Raw genomic sequence first — 15,355 nt, forward strand, 5'->3', positions numbered from 1 at the left:
TCTCTACCAGCATGGCACAAGGAGGACTGGCCCAAGGGGCCCCAGAGAAGTCCACACACACCCCATTTATTGGGGGGCCGGAGCTGCCTCCTTCCCGCGTCCATGTCTGCTCCCACAGCGCTCCGAGCAGGACCACCAGCCCCTGCCGTCCCCCCTCTGAGTCCAGCTCACTGCCCCATCATGCAGGCCATCTTGCAGGCCACGGCTGAGATGAGAGCGGCCCCGCGCCCGCTGCCTTCCTCTGACTGGATGAACGTGATGTCACAGCCAGGCGTCAGCTGCCGCACTGTGGCATGGAAGTGGTCCTTGAAGCTGGGGAGTAGGAACACAGGGTCACAAATGGAGTCAAGGCTTTGGGGATGAAGGGAGAGGATAGAAATATCATTGGGGTCTGGGGATCCCCACCTGGGATGGAGCTTGTAGACGGAGCCATCGACACCAACAGTGATCTTGAGGGTGTCCTGGCTGCGGCTCTCCCGCATGCGGTTGATGACACCGGCCAGCCCGGCAGAACACATCTGGGCAGCCCGTGTGGACACGCTCTCACACACCCGGCGCACGATCTCACAGTCTGTCCGAGATGGCAGCAGCTCAAAGGCTGACAAGATGTTGTAGATCTGCTTGCGGTCATCAGAATCACTGGGGTAGGGAGAGAAGAGGGGGTCAGCAAAGGCTAAAGAGTGGGGACCATGGGTGAGACAGCTGGAGAGGGATGGGAGAGTGATGGGATTGGGGATCCTCACATGGGACAGTTGTATGGGGCCACAGGATGGGGAACCCCAACTGGGTCAGTCAGAGCAGGTTGCTGTGGGATGATGGGATGGGGGACCCCAACAGGGGGCTACTGTAGAGGGCTGATGTGGGGTGATGGAACAGAGGGACCTGGAAGTGGGTCCCCCTAAGGTGGGATGATGGGACATAGGGACCCGAATTTGGGACAGAGCAGGCAGGTACAGAATGATGGGATCACAATGTCTCATCATGATGGGTCCATGACATGGGACACTGTGGTTTGGGTGGTAGGATGCAGGGACTCCAAGATGAACAGTCACAGTAGGCTGGTGTGGAGTAACAGGATAAAGGACCCCAAAATGAGGCAGTCAAAGCAGACTGGTATGAGATGATGGAATAGGGGGATCCCAATGTGGGACAGCCCAGTGCAGAGCGAGAGCACAAACTCCTCAGTATGCCTGAACCAGTGTGGAGTGAGAGCACAGACCTCCCAGTGCGATGCAGCCTGGAAGGCTGGTTTGGGGATGCCAAACCCCAACCTCATACCTCTCAATCTGGGACATGAAGCGGGTCTCAAAAGTCCCACGAGTCTTGAGCTTCTCAGAGGCCTCCCCATTGAAAAGCAGGTTCTCATCCACCAGCTTCAACAGCACCAGCCGCACGATTTCCCCCATGTACTTCCCTCCAATGATCTTCTCGTACCTGGTGGGGGGGGACATAGGCGAGGGGGCGGCATCAGAGCTGGGATTTGAGGGGCCACTTCCCACAGCACCCCCTCTTTCCTTCCCCCCCTCCTTGCTGGATGTGTTCCCGCACATGGGCATGGCCCAGGGTGAAGGATGCCTGTGCTGGGGGGCTGAGCCCAGCATGGCGCAGGGGATGGGAGGGATGCCCAGAGGAACTGGATCTCTCCTATTCCTTACAGTTGCTGACCGGGGTTAAGTGAGGTCTCGTCCACCACGCGGTCGTACTCCAGGAGGAACTCGTCCAGCTCCCCAGAGGCACCAAAGGCTCCCCACTCCGTGTTCACACACATCCGCCCCTCGTCGCCCTCCACCAGCTCCACGTTGTGCATCTCCTCCATGTAGCAGGCATTACAGCCCGTCCCTGGGCGGTGGGGAGGGAGGGGCAGCAGTCACACCCCCCCGCCACAGCCCTCCCATCCCAACTGGGATAAAGCTGGGACAGTATTGTGGAGCAATGGGGAAGAACTGGAGGGGGTCCAAAAGTGCCAGGGCAGGGGTTGGGACCCACATGGAGCCTGAGGGACATTCCTCAGCCTGGTGACTGGCACCATGGTATACAACTACTTCAAGGGTGGCTCCAGGACATGGGGGAAAGATTTTAGACAAAAAGAAGGGAGATTAGACTGGATACTGGGAAGAAATCCTTCCCTGTGAGGGTGGTAGGTTTCCCACACAGGTTTCCCAGAGAAGCTATGGCTGCTCCATCCCTGGAAGTGTTACAAGCCAGGCTGGACAGCCTCGTCTAGTGGAGCTATCCCTGCCCATGGCATGGAGCTGGGTAATCCTTAAGGTCCTTTACAACCCAAACCATTCTGTGATTTCATGAAAGCTGGAAGCAAGGATGGTTAGGAACTTACTACATAGGTCCCAAATCTGTATCCCTGCTCTACCCAGCATTGGGATGCAATAGAATCATCAAATCATAGAATCATGGAATGGTTTGAGTTCAAAGGGACCTTAAAATTCATCTCATTCCATCACCCTGCCCAGGGCAGAGACACCTTCAACTAGACCAGGTTGCTCCAAGGATATAATGGAAACAGTCCCAAGTTGCACCAGGGGATGTTTCTGTTGGATATTGGAAAAAATTCCTTCATGGATAGGGCTGTTCAGCCCTGGCCTAGGCTGCCCAGGACAGTGGTGAAGACACCACCCCTGGTGGGCTCAACTGCCATGTGCATGTGGCACCTGGGGACATGGGTTAGTGGTGGTCTTGACAGTGCTGGGGGATTGGTTGGACTTGATGACCTTAGAGGCTTTTCCAACTCAAACATGATTCCATGCTAAACTTCGTTTCCGAGTAAAAGAACTGACTGAACAGCCAGCGCCTGCTACTGCATGAGCACCAGGATTCAGTTACTGAGATCATGACTGAAGGCTGTGCTTGGAGCTGCACATCCTTGTCCTGCAGTGATGGAGATGAACATCCCTCCTGCTCCCCACCACCACAGTGTCCCCACAGCCCTGGCTGGCCACTTGTCCCCATGGCAGGCTCCAGGGGGCTCTGGGCCCTGTGCCAGCCCCAAGAAACTGATAAACATCCCAACATGTGTTTACCCAGGTGAGGGGACACAGAGCCCAGATGGCATGTTAGCACGTGGCTGATGGCACTAAAGATAGGGAGGGGCTGGGGGAGGTGGGGGGCTGCTCTCTGCAGGGATCGGGGGATGGAGCCTGCAGGCTTCAAACTCATTCCTACCACCTTTTGTGGGTCCCTATGATGAGGTGCCAGAGCCACCTACAGCCTGAGGGCAGGGCAGTCCTGTGGGGACCTGCCCTATTATGATGACAACCCTTTTTCTACCCCCAAAGTGCCCCAACCACTCTGTTGGGGCCAGGCGATGCCATTTGATGTCCCAACCACCGGACACCTCAGCAGAGTGCCACTGCCACCCCATGTCCTTGGTGTGTCTCCCCAAAATGACAGGGGAGGCAGCAGGGGAGCAGGGCCATGGGACAATTCCCTGTCCCCAGCCACATGTCCCTGTAGAAGGGGCATCTTACCCACAATCATCCCAACCTCGCACCGGTGATCTTCGTAGTAGCAGGAGATCATCGTGGCCACTGTGTCATTCACCATTGCCACCACATCCATCTCGAAGTCCTGGGGACAGGGACCATTGTGGGCTTATGGGGGGTCAGGCTGTCCCACAACAGGCAGGTTTGGAGTGGATGGTCCCCAAAGGTGAGGACCTGGGCATGTGTCATGCAACATGTGTGCACACATGGAACAGCCCTGCCCAGAGACACACTTGGCTCCAGCAGCCCCATTGTGGGGACAACTGTGCTCCAGTGATCCCTTCCTGGGGACACACCAGGCTCCAGTGGCCCTGTTGCAGGCACAGCCAGGCTTCAGTGAGCCCATCACAGGGACAGCTGGGAGTGCTGGGGTCTCCGCACCATGGCGGTACCAGCACAGCTGTCTGATCCTCTCACCCCTCGCCGTTTGATGGCGTCCCTCAGCAGCCCCACCACGTTGTTCCCTTCCGCGCCGGAGGCTTTGAAGCCCTTGGTCCAGTTCAGGAGGATGCCCTGGAATGGGGTTCAGACAGAAATGGGTCTGTGGTTGTAGGTGAGGCCTGGGAACCCCTAAGCCCTCTTGCTCCCTGGCCACCCCCTCACCTTGTCGATATCCTCGTGCCGCACAGGGAAGGAGAAGGTGAAGCCCAGGGGCAGCTTTTTGTGCTTCATCTGGTGCTTGTCCAGGAAATCAGAGATGCACTCGGAGATGTAGTCAAAAAGCTGGAAGACAGGGGGTCCAGCCTTTCCCAAGGGATGTCCCCACCCTCCTATTGCTCTTGGACAGATGCTGTCCCCCACCATGGGCTCCCCAGGCCTGGCCACCCCCCAGCTTCCGCTGGCTGGATGGATGGGGGTGTCCCCTCCAGTGTTCCCACTGAAACATACACAATGAAAGGGGCTGGGGCAGGATGGGATGCCCCGTGTGCTACAACTGACCATCTCAGCCGTCCCGGTCATGGCATCCTCTGGGATGGAATACATCTGGTGCTTCGTCTTCACCTTCCACTGCCCCTCCTCCCCCTCGCCCACCTTCACCAGCATCACACGGAAATTGGTGCCACCCAGGTCCAGTGACAGGAAATCTCCCACCTCTGCAAAGCCAGGGAGAGGGGGAGAAGGTGATGGGCTCTTGGTAGGCTCAGCCTTCCACATGGAGCTTGACGGGGTCAGAGGAAGGGGTGACACACAAGGGACAGGGAGTGACACCGTACCAGAGCCCTCAGGGGTGGAACGGACATAGGTGGGCAGCATTTTGACAGAGGCTTCCTCATGTGTCTCCAGTTTGAGCCCTCGGTCCATCTCCTTCTGCATCCGGTACATCACCTTCTTCAGGTCCTCCTCCTTCAGATGAAACTCCGACAGGATCTGCTCCACCTGCACACCACACAGCATCAGCCAGGGACTAAGGATACTGGATGCAAGGGGCCTGAACTGCAAGAAATATCCAAATTTCCCTTCTGCCAGCCCTGGTTTTCCCCATCAGCACACGGACACCCTGAAATGACTTATCCTATTACTCTGTTTTTGTCCTCCCACTAAACAGAGGCACCAGGGAATCTATAGGACCATCACAAGGCACCAAGTCCCCTTCTGGTGCTGCCTGCAGGATGCCACAGTCAGCTCTGGGGTCCCTCAGGAGCAGGGTTGGCACTGGGGTTCTGCCATCCCTGTCACCCGGTTGAAGTTTTTGTATGGTTGTGTAGAAGCCAGCATCACTCCAATGGTGACCTGGGACATCCCATCCTGATGAATCCCAGGGTCATTCCCAACAAGGAGTGCTTCTGGTCATGCCATTAAGGAGCACAAGGATATCCTTTTATGATGAGATTCTTTTATCAAGGGATTCTTTTATTATCAATATGCTGGTGTATCTTCCTTATTTCCCAGGAGCATCCCTCTCCCTATATCCCACTGGGAATTGTGGGTACCATTTTTCACCCATCAAATGTGGGGCTAATATGGGGCAGAGGGCAAGCAGGTGGGAATATTCTTGGGGATTGCTGCCTTGTCTCGCTGCCAGGGAAAGCCACAGGGCCCACTCCAGGGAAGCACCTGGCAAGCAGGATCTGTGTTTATCCTTTCCGTAGCAACCCCAGGCTTGGAGCAGCCTCCATTAGCTGGCAGGGCTGGGGCCAGGTGCCTCGGCTGTCAGATGGAGCTGGAGCCAGCACTCCTCTGCCAGCTGCAGTCGGCAGCATTAGGGCTCATTAGTCACCGGGCTCCAGGTAGGCTCCAAAGCTCTTGCCAGCACACTGATGTTTGCCTCGAGGCTGCTGCTGTTTCCTGACAGTTTTTGGGGTAGGGGGCTCAGTAAAGCTTTTGGGGTGTGGTTTGGAGCATCCCAACACTGAGGGCACCCCTTGCCATGGCTCAGTCCATCTGCCTTCTGTCCTGGCACATCACCTGGCCCCCAATGCCATGCTGAAGCACAGAGCCCCCTGGCATGGGGCTGGGCACCTACAACAACATTGTGGTGAGGTTTGCCCTGATCCAGAGGATGTTTGGCCCAGAATGACTGGAAAAATCCTGCCAGAAAAAGCATGGAGCTGGATTTGATCATCTCTCCTGGGTTGTTGGCTGAAGGCATTCAGTGTTAATCCATCCCATGGCACCGCTTGGCATGGGAGCACCAGATCTGCCACAGCCGGAGGATCCCCGTCCCAAGGCTGGCACCAAATTTTATTTCTCCAATGTTTTTTCCATCTCGGCACCACATGTCCCTACTCATCTCTTCACTTGCCTTCAAAACAATGGGTTTGGCCCTTCCCTGGCAGGATTTGGGTCTTCCCACATGACGTTATCTGGCTCTCAGCTTCTCATGGAAATGGTATACTCCAGTGCATCCCACAAATGGGATGGAGCTGGGAACCACATGGCTGCTGGCTGCAGTGGCCAGTGACACCCATCTCTGCTGGTCCCGCATGTGCCGTGTCCCCTCGGTGTCCCCTCGGTGTCCCAGCTGGCAGCAGGGAATGTCTCCACTGTCCTCGCCTATGACCCCATGAGCTCAGTCCATCTGGGAGAGGATGCTTCCCACAAACAACTGTTTTTTGACTGGGGATGAGCCACGTGCCATCCTGCTGGGTGCCTCAGTGACAGTGATAACAGCCAGCTGAAGGAGGTGACAAGCCCCGTCTCATCCTGGGGATGCAGCTGTGATGCTGCAAGATGCCCGGGGCGATGTTTGGATGGTGGGAGTATCCCAGCCCAGCAGAATGTCCCACAAATGCTCCATCATGAGACCATCAGTGCTGACCTCAGTAGGGCCTGTGCTGGGGCGTGACCTCAGGGATGGGGACCTCCCTGGGGCATGCTGGGCTGCCCACAGGCTGCTCAGGAGCTGGTGTCCTCCCCACCAGCCACCCTCTGGGCTACCTCTGCTGTAACCTTGGGAGACGCTGGGAGCACCTGGCTACTCGCTCCAGGGAAGACTGGAACCCTGGTGAGGATCCGCACTCTTCCTCACATCCACTGGGAACCCCCTGGCTCCCCCGGCCCCCCAGCATTGCCTTGGCAGCAGTCTCACCTTCTCCTTCCTGCTGCTCTCCATCCTGGCTCGGTGATCCAGCATGGGGGCAGGTGGTGGGGTGGGGTGGGCTGCGGGCCAAGCCGTGCCCCCCTCAGCCCCTGCGTCCCCACCGTGGTGCCTGGCCTGGGGGAGCCCCCTGCCCTGTCCTGGAGGTTGTCCAGAAGGCACCAGGCTGCTCCGTCCCTTGCTCCGTTCCTCGCTCCACACGCGGATGCTCCACTTTTGCTGCGCTGCGTTATCTCATCTGTTACCCCAGTCCAGCACTCAGTGAGGGAGTCCTGATTCCTCCAGGCCTCAAGCGGAGGGGCAGGGAGCGGGGCCCGGGGCCCTGGTGAGATCAGCCCTGTCGCCCCACATCCTTTGCTCCGGAGGGGTTCTGCTCACAGTCTCCCGCTTGCTTCCTTAATGTGTCAATAAATTCCCGGGCCGGTGCTGGCGCAGGGGCCCTAGCCCAGCGCGGTGGGTTCTGGCAGCCCGTGGAGACCCCCCTGGCGAGTTGGCGAGGCTTGGCCAGGAGCGTCCCTGCAGGGGCCGCTGGCCCCGTCACGGGAAGCACCACGCCCCGGGTCACCCGTGTCCCCGTTGTCATACCAACGGCTCGATGGTGGTGGCAAGCACTCCAGCGGCCGGCTTGGCAACCAGCGTGCTCCCATGGAGACTGCGGACACAGCACGGCCTACAGACACCCGCAGAGGGGCGAGGGCGATGGGGAAGGGCTCCGAGCCCCCAGGGTGGGAAAGGATCCAGTGGTGCTGGGATTGACCAGCAACGGATTGGGGACGGGTGCTGGATTTGAGGATGGGGATGTGGCAACTCCCATTACCCCTGGAGCCACGTCATCCACCCAGTGTTGTGGAAACAGGGGAGTATGAAGGTCCAAATGGGATGAGGAGCACCCTTGGTCACGGGTAGATCCCAAAACCTCCTGGTGTTGGTCTCTGGCAGCATCTCCTCAGACACAGAGCTAAGGAAGATCCCTAGGAAGCCTGGATGGGTGTCGGGGGTGACAGCCCCTGGGGGACTGCGGGGGCTCAGAGGAGGGCAGAGGGTTTGTGAGTGGCAGAGCAGACCCTAGCGGATACAGGGTCACCGAGTCACGGTACCTCACCTGCCCCCTGCGCACCTGGGGGCACAGCAAGGCTCTGGCAGCCCTGCCCCTGTGCTGGTGCCCGCCCAAAGAGGGGTCCTCACACCTCAGAGGGGTCCGAAACCCTCGGATGGTTCACCCACCATGTCGTGAGTACATCCCCACCACGGAGGGGTCCCCACCCAGGGGCAGAACCACCTCATGGAAGGGTTCCCACTCCCCAGGGCGTCCCCCAGCACCCAGGGGAGGCTGTTCCCCCCCTGGGACCCCTTCTCAGAGGGGTCACCACACCACAGGGCGAGACCTCCCCCCACACAGAGGAGTCACCCCCCACACAGAGGGGTCCCACCCCACAGCGAGGGGGCCCCACAGAACCCGCCGGGCGGGCACTGCGCCCCCTGCTGGCCGCCCTGAGGAACGGGGACCGCCTTACGGCTCCAAGTGCTGCGCTGATTGGTTGTCCGGCTGACACCGGAGTGAGAAGAGGCTGGCGGTGATTGGTGAGAATGCTGAGGGGGCGGGGCCAGATTGGCGCGTGCGCAGGGCAGCAGGAGTCCCGTGGCAGCATCCGCCACCGGGGAACTTCCGGCCGCTGTGTTCCACTTCCGGGTTGTGGCCATCGCCCCGTCGGCCGCCGCCCGCGTTGAGCCGCGACCGCAGCGTCGGTACCGGGGGTCTGTGGGCTGTACCGGGGTCTGTGGGCTGTACCTGGGGCTGTGGGCTGTACCGGGGTCTGTGGGCTGTACCGGGGACTGTGGGCTGTACCGGGTCATTACGGGGGAACTAGGCTGTACAAGAGAAGGCGGGACCGGGCTGGCTGCACTTACTCGGGGCCGAGGGCTGGGCTGTGTGGAGGAGCTGGGTTTTACTGGGTTATACTGGGACAGCTGAGGGCAGGGGTTGGTTAGGCTGGGCTGGGGCCGGGATGAGGAGTCAAGGGGGCTCCGGGGGCAGGGGATTTCTGGCTGACTGGGATAGCATTTAACGGTCAGAAGGAGGGTTTGGGGGGAGCCCCAGGCACAGGGGAGGGTCCGAGGGTGTCCTAGCCCTGTCATGGCCTCAGCCCCAACCCTTCCTTTCCCCCAGGCCCACGGAGCCGCCACGATGAGGCTCTACAGCCTAAGTGTCCTTTACAAAGGTGACCCAAAAGTGCATTTGCTCAAAGCTGCCTATGATGTGTCCACCTTCAACTTCTTTCAGAGATCCAGGTGGGTGCCAGGCAGCTGGAACCTCTGGGGGGCAATTGCTCCTGTGTGCTGTAGGCTGGCATGTGGCTCAGGCAGGACCTTGGGGAGAGGAAGCAGAAGCTTTTGGGAGGTTTTCTGCCCCACTGGGACTGCAGTGGCAGCAGGAAAGACTTTTCCTAAAAGAAAATACTCCAGGAGCTACTCCCTGGGGAGCTGTGACGTGCTGCAGCACTTGGAATGATGGATCAGTCTCAGGAATGGAGTGAAACTCCTGGAGCCTCAGCCGCAGTAGGTCAGAGCTGACTACACAAATCCTCCAGTGCATCCAAGGTGATGAAATCATGGCACAGAGAATGCCCTGGGAGTGGGGTCAGCTCTTCCCTCTCGGGGCTAGGGGAGGCCTGTCTGTGCCAGGCTCACAGGACTTGCCTGCATCCTGGTGCCCTTGGACTGTTTGGACTCATTTGAAGCCCTTCCCAGCCCGTAAAACCCTGCTCAGGTTATTCCAACGGCTTCAGGTGAGCTCACTGAGCCCCAGATGCTCAGGCTCCCTGTGTTCCACTCCCCACTCTGGGCACACAGGGATCAGGGAGCTCTCAGCAGCTTCTGAGAACCTCCTGAAGCTGTAAAACAAAGCAGGAACATGCTGTGGAGTAAGCTGTTCCCAACGCCTGTTTCAAATGGTAAAGGAGTCAAGAAATTCCTCTGGAACCCAAAATTTCCATGCCAAGGTTTTATGGAGCCTCAGGCACATTTGGTTCTGTAATTCCAGGGGTAGAGACTGATGTAAGACTATCTTAAAAAGCTCTTTCTTAGCCAAATGTGTGAGTGGGATGCAGAGCAGTGCCAGCGTGTGACGTCAGCTCCAATCCAAAAACACTCTGTAGCTGCAGCTCTTCTATTCCCAAATCCCAAGAAAATTCCCTGTGTGGTTATACTGTGGGCTTCTGCCACAGCAGGCTGTGTCTCTGCTTAAAGAAAGTCTGGGATTTTGGGAAGAGCAGTGAAGTTTGGAGAGGGGGTGGTCTGTACACGTCAGTCTTGTGGCTGTTCTCAGGATGCTAGTCCCAGTCTTATTCCCAGGGGGCCTACAGGAGCTTAGCCCAGGTGTGATGTCTGAGGTGTGTTTAGCTGAAGTTTGGAGTTCCCAGAGAGCTGGGTTGAAGGGTTGGATCTGGGATAATGAGGGCTGTGGCTCCTGGGAGCTGTGGAACCTGCTGGGCAGGAGCACGGGGCTGGGCTGTGCCAGTGCCTCATGTCTGCTGAACATCTGCCAAGAATTTGGCAGGGTCAGGAAGGCAGAGTGAAGTATTGAGTGGGCAGTTTCTTCCAGAATACTGGGAAATAAAAGCAGTATTCCCAGTGGAAGAGCTGTCCTTGAAGAAAATATATACTGGGATCTAACTGACATGTGGTTGGACTCGGTGATCTTAAATGTTTTTTCCATCATATATATGAAACCCTGGGATGATGGTGGGAAGCTGTGTCTGGCAGCAGATCCCTCAGCTTGGGAGGAAAGTGTCCGTGCTCCCTCTCTGATGAAGCAGGGATAGGCCTGAGCCTGGGTTCAGGAATGTTTTCCAAACTCAGAGCAAGTTAAGGATATTCTTTAACTTTGACTCACAGTGGTGGCTGGGTGCCTGGGGGATCAAGGCTGGTTTTCCCAGCGCTGTCCCCTGATGTGGTGCTGTGTCCCCGCAGTGTGCAGGAGTTCATGACGTTCACGAGCCAGCTGATCGCGGAGCGCTCGGCGCTGGGCAGCAGGGCCTCGGTCAAGGAGCAAGGTGAGACCCACCCACGCAGCCACTTCCCCTGACCCCACTCCTGGGAAACCAAACGCAGTGCCCGGGTGAGCAGCGCTGATGGCAGGAGCTGCTGGGCCGGGTGTGAGCCCAGCCCTGTGCAGGAGAGGTTCTGCAGGGAGCAGGAACCTGCTCCAGCGTCGGCACTCTCCCTGGCTCCCTTGGGACCCCCTGGGTTGCAGCCCCCCAACCCCTGCAGAGTGGCTGTGCCAGCTTTGCCATGCAAGTCCAGGCTCCATATCCCAAATCCTCACCTCATTCCAGACTCCCTGTCCTGCTTCACATGCCTCCTGAGCCACAGGACACGTGGGATGCAGCCTAGATTGGCTGCTGGAGCCTCTTTAATGACACCCCAGCCTTGTGATTAATTAAAGTTAGTTAAAATCAAGCTGAGCTCTTCTCCCACTGGTTTTTATTTACCTCTGACTACTGTGGGATGGCAGTTTCCTGTCCCACACTGTGTGGCATGGTTGTGAGCCCCTGCCACAGCACAATTTGGGTCTGAGCCCCAAATTTTAAGCCTTTCCTACTTTCCTAATGAAGTAATGAAAATGCAGGTGCTGATGACACCTTCCAGGGTGGTTTGGGGGAGCGGGGAAACTGTGGGGGATGGATGGAGGGTGGTGGGTGCAGGAGAAGGCTCGGGACCTTTGCTGCCTCTCTGACAGGAATTTTCTCCCCAGAGTACCTGTGCCATGTGTATGTCCGGAATGATGGGCTGGCTGGAGTGGTGATTGCAGACAATGAATATCCACAGCGGGTTTGTTTCACCTTGCTGGACAAGGTGAGGGTGCATGCTGGGAGCTGCTCCGGGGGGCTCCTCCAGTCTCTCTGCCCTGGCACATGCAGCACGTTTGGACAGTCGGGGCTGGCCACCTCGGCCTGAGCATCACTGGTCCTTGTTTGCCAAGACTGTTTGTTCATGTCTCTGCCCTCAGCTCATTCAAAAGGGATGGAAGGGGAGGAGGAGGGTCACCAAGGTGGTCAGAGGGCAGGAGCACCTCTCATGGAATTGTTTTGGTTGGAAAAGCACTCCAAGACCATCAAGTCCAACCATTCCCTGAGCATGGCCAAGGCCACCTCTAAACCATGACCCCAAGTGCCATGTTCACATGTTTTTTTGAATGCTTCCAGGGATGGGCATTCCACCACTGCCCTGGGCAGCCTGTGTCAGGGCTGGACAACCCTTTCTATGGCAAAATTTCCTCAACATCCAACCTGAACCTCCCATGGCACAGCTTGAGGTCATTCCCTCTCCTCCTGTCTCTGTTCTCTGGGAGCAGAGCCCGATCCCCCCGGCTGTCCCCTCCTGTCAGGGAGTTGTTTGGAGCCAGAAGTTCCCCCCTGAGCCTCCTTTCCTCCAGGCTGAGCCCCTTTCCCAGCTCCCTCAGATGCTTCTGGAGCTCCAGCCCCTCCTGGGGCTCCAGCCTCTTCCCCAGCTCCCTGCCTCTGTACATGCTCCAGCCCCTCAGTGTCCTTCTTACCATGAGGGGCCCAGAACTGGACACAGCACTCAAGGGGCCTCAGCACAGAGAATGCCCTGGACCTGTGGCCACACTATGGCTAGTACAGGCCAGGGGCCACCTAGGCTTACCTGGACTCGTGTCCAGCCACTGTCACCAGCACCTCCATGTCCTTCTCCTGGAGTTTTCCTGGAGGAAAACTGGCAGTTTTCCTGCCACTGCCAGGGAGACAAGCTGGGAGACCTGGGTTGTCCAGCCTGGAGAAGAGAAGACTCCAGGGAGACCCCAAACCCCTTCCCGTACCTAAAGGAGCTCCAAGAGAGCTGGAGAGGGACCTGGGACAAGGGCCTGGAGTGACAGGACAAGGGGGAATGGCTTCCCACTGCCAGAGGGCAGGGTTAGATGGGATATTGGAAAGAAGTCCTTCCCTGTAGGGTGGTAGGGACTAACACAGGTTTCCCAAGGAAGTTGTGAGTTGTGGCTGCCCCATCCCTGGAAGTGTTCAAGGCTGGTTTGGACAGGGCTTGGAGCTGTGTAGCAGAATGTGTCCCTGCTCATGGCAGGGTGTGGATGAGCTGTAAGGTCCCTTCCCAAAAATCTCCAGATCTCCTATTCTTATGAGCAAAACCCCTCCAGCCACTGTGGCCCCACAGCTGTGCTCCTGGATGGTAACTGCTGCTTCCGTACCTGGCAGGTGCTGGATGAGTTCTCCAGACAGGTCAGCAGGATGGACTGGCCCTCAGGGTCACCTGCCACCATCAGCTACTCTGCCTTGGATGGATACCTCAGCAAATACCAGGTACAGACCCCTGGGACCCTAGAGGGCAGGAGGACAGAGGTGTTCCCTGCAGCCCTGACAATGGCAGGGGAGATGGACAGCACTGACCCATGCTGGGACCCTGCTGTCCCTGTGCTGGTGCCAGTGCCATGTTGTTTCTCCCCAGAATCCCCGGGATGCTGACCCGATGACCCGAGTGCAGGCAGAGCTGGACGAGACCAAAATCATCCTGGTGAGGCTGCAGGCCTGCAGCCAGCTGCTTCTGCCTGCACAGTCTTAGGGGCAGGTTGTGGGGCAGGGTAGACTCACCCCAGGCCATTTCCAGGAGATCTCCTTGGTGTGGGACCTTCTTTTTCTCTTCCCCTTTTTCGGTTCCTCCAATTTTTTCTCCTTGGGCTTTTCCCAGCTGGCCAGATACAAGCACCAGGGCTCTGACCCCTCCTCAAATGCCACTCTCCTTTATGTGTGGTGAGCCCATGGGAACTGTGCTGCTCCTGCCCCCAGCCAAAATGATCTTCCCATCTCCCTTGGGGCTGCAGAGCTGGGGGGGTTGTAGGAAGGTGGGATGAAGGAGGGTGGCACCTCCATCTCCTGCCACAGAGTGGTGTGGGGCTGGTCCTGGAGCTCAGCACGTGTTTCTCTGGCAGCACAACACTATGGAATCGCTGCTGGAGCGTGGGGAGAAGCTGGATGACCTGGTCTCTAAATCGGAGGTGCTGGGGGCACAATCCAAAGCCTTCTACAAAACGGTGGGTGTGGCAGGTCAACCCCTCCTTGAGGGGGCTGGGGATGGGTGGAACGTCATCCTCGGGGGGTCACCCCCAATGGATGAATGCTGGGGCACAGCTCTGGGTCCCAGGGAGGAATCAGCCCTGTTGCCAGAAGCTTTGGGCTTGGAGAGAGCCTGGGTGCTGCAATTCCAGCTGAAGAGCCCCCCTGACCCTCACTGGGGGTGTCCTGCACCCTGCCATGGCTGGGAGGTGATGCCCATCCCAATTCCTGGTACCAGGTCTGGCCAAAAGGAGAGGAGCGTCCAGGTCATCAGCCTTTGTGCTATGCTGGCGTCCTCCGGCAGGAGAGGGGCTGTGTGGGACCCCCGAACCCTTGGGGAGCTTTACAGATGTCTTTCCTTTTCTTCTTAGGCCCGAAAGCAGAATTCCTGCTGTGAAATTATGTGACGTGGAGCCCGGGGTCTCCACCTCCGGATCACCAGCCCTCAACCCCCCTCCATAGCCACCCTAGGGGTGTTCCTCGGGCTGGGCCAGGGGTCCTCAGCCCCCTGGGATGATGTGACAGTTGTCCACCTTAAGGGGACACCAAGGCTGGCACCGGGCTGGCACCCATGGGGGGAGGTCCACACCGAAGACCCCCCCCACCCTCACTGTTCCTGGGACAGCTTGGACCAGGGGGCATCCAGCCATGCACTCCCCTGCCTTCACACCCCCACCCAGGAAGCCTGGAGGAGCCCCCCCACTGCTGTCCAGGGGGCTGAGGGGGCAGGCAGAGCCCCCTGCTGCCATCCCAGGGGCTGCGGGGCTTTTTATGTATTTGTGTCCTAAGGGTGAGCTGGGGGGGTGGGAGAAGGGGGAAGGGAAAAAGGTTTGTTGGGTGGGGAGTGCTCACTGCCTCCCTGGGCAGCTTCTCTCCCCGCTGGTGAGCCTGGAGCTGTGTCCTGGGATGGGGGGAGCTCACCAGCCTGCCCTGCAGCTCAGAGCCCCTGCCCCTGCCAGCAAGGGTTGGGGGGCTCAGCACCTGCCAGGGCCCAGCAGCCCCCACTGCCTCCTCCTCTCCTTGGGAAGGGGAAAGTTGAGCTTGGGCTGTACCGCATGGTGCTCTGGTTATTTCCATGCCTTGGCCGCACTGGCCAGGGGGATAAAGTTGTCTTTGGCAGTTGAAGCCCTGTTCCCTCTCTGTGGCGTCCCGGGCTGGGGTTTCAGATGGACACGTCCTGGGCACTCTGGCAGGGACGGATGCACTTGGCCTCCCTCTCCACCTCTTACCTTCATGAT

The 15,355-nt window shown here is 58.3% G+C and overlaps 2 protein-coding genes across 6 annotated transcripts; one reads left to right on the plus strand and one right to left on the minus strand.

The window, feature by feature from the left end:
* Window positions 1-50: 50 nt before the first annotated feature.
* GCK (glucokinase) lies at window positions 51-7,766 on the minus strand. 2 transcript variants are annotated; one of them, XM_023940853.2, is made up of 10 exons: window positions 7,027-7,766; window positions 4,712-4,874; window positions 4,437-4,591; window positions 4,101-4,220; window positions 3,915-4,010; window positions 3,483-3,582; window positions 1,656-1,839; window positions 1,279-1,434; window positions 406-639; window positions 51-312 (listed from the first exon to the last, which is right to left on the minus strand). In XM_023940853.2, exons 1-10 carry the CDS (start codon window positions 7,069-7,071, stop codon window positions 168-170), a joined length of 1,398 nt encoding a protein of 465 aa, XP_023796621.1. In that variant the 5' UTR covers window positions 7,072-7,766; the 3' UTR covers window positions 51-167. The 2 variants fall into 2 exon arrangements, with proteins under 2 accessions (XP_023796621.1, XP_086721401.1); XM_086865275.1 differs by having other exon boundaries at window positions 1,666-1,839; window positions 7,027-7,624.
* YKT6 (YKT6 vesicular SNARE protein) lies at window positions 7,617-15,242 on the plus strand. Of its 4 annotated transcripts, none has more exons than XM_023940865.2 (8): window positions 7,617-8,616; window positions 9,203-9,324; window positions 11,005-11,087; window positions 11,789-11,889; window positions 13,263-13,367; window positions 13,513-13,578; window positions 13,994-14,095; window positions 14,489-15,242. In XM_023940865.2, the coding sequence occupies exons 2-8, from the start codon at window positions 9,221-9,223 to the stop codon at window positions 14,522-14,524; spliced, it is 597 nt and encodes a 198-aa protein (XP_023796633.1). In that variant the 5' UTR covers window positions 7,617-8,616; window positions 9,203-9,220; the 3' UTR covers window positions 14,525-15,242. The 4 variants fall into 4 exon arrangements, with proteins under 4 accessions (XP_023796633.1, XP_023796631.1, XP_023796632.1 ...); XM_023940863.2 differs by lacking the exon at window positions 7,617-8,616 and adding an exon at window positions 8,623-8,790; XM_023940864.2 differs by lacking the exon at window positions 7,617-8,616 and adding an exon at window positions 8,625-8,781.
* The last annotated feature ends 113 nt before the right edge of the window (window positions 15,243-15,355 follow it).

The sequence above is a fragment of the Cyanistes caeruleus genome, chromosome 29 (assembly GCF_971803275.1).
Source record: "Cyanistes caeruleus chromosome 29, bCyaCae1.hap1.1, whole genome shotgun sequence".
In the NCBI taxonomy this organism is placed as follows: Eukaryota; Metazoa; Chordata; class Aves; order Passeriformes; family Paridae; genus Cyanistes; species Cyanistes caeruleus.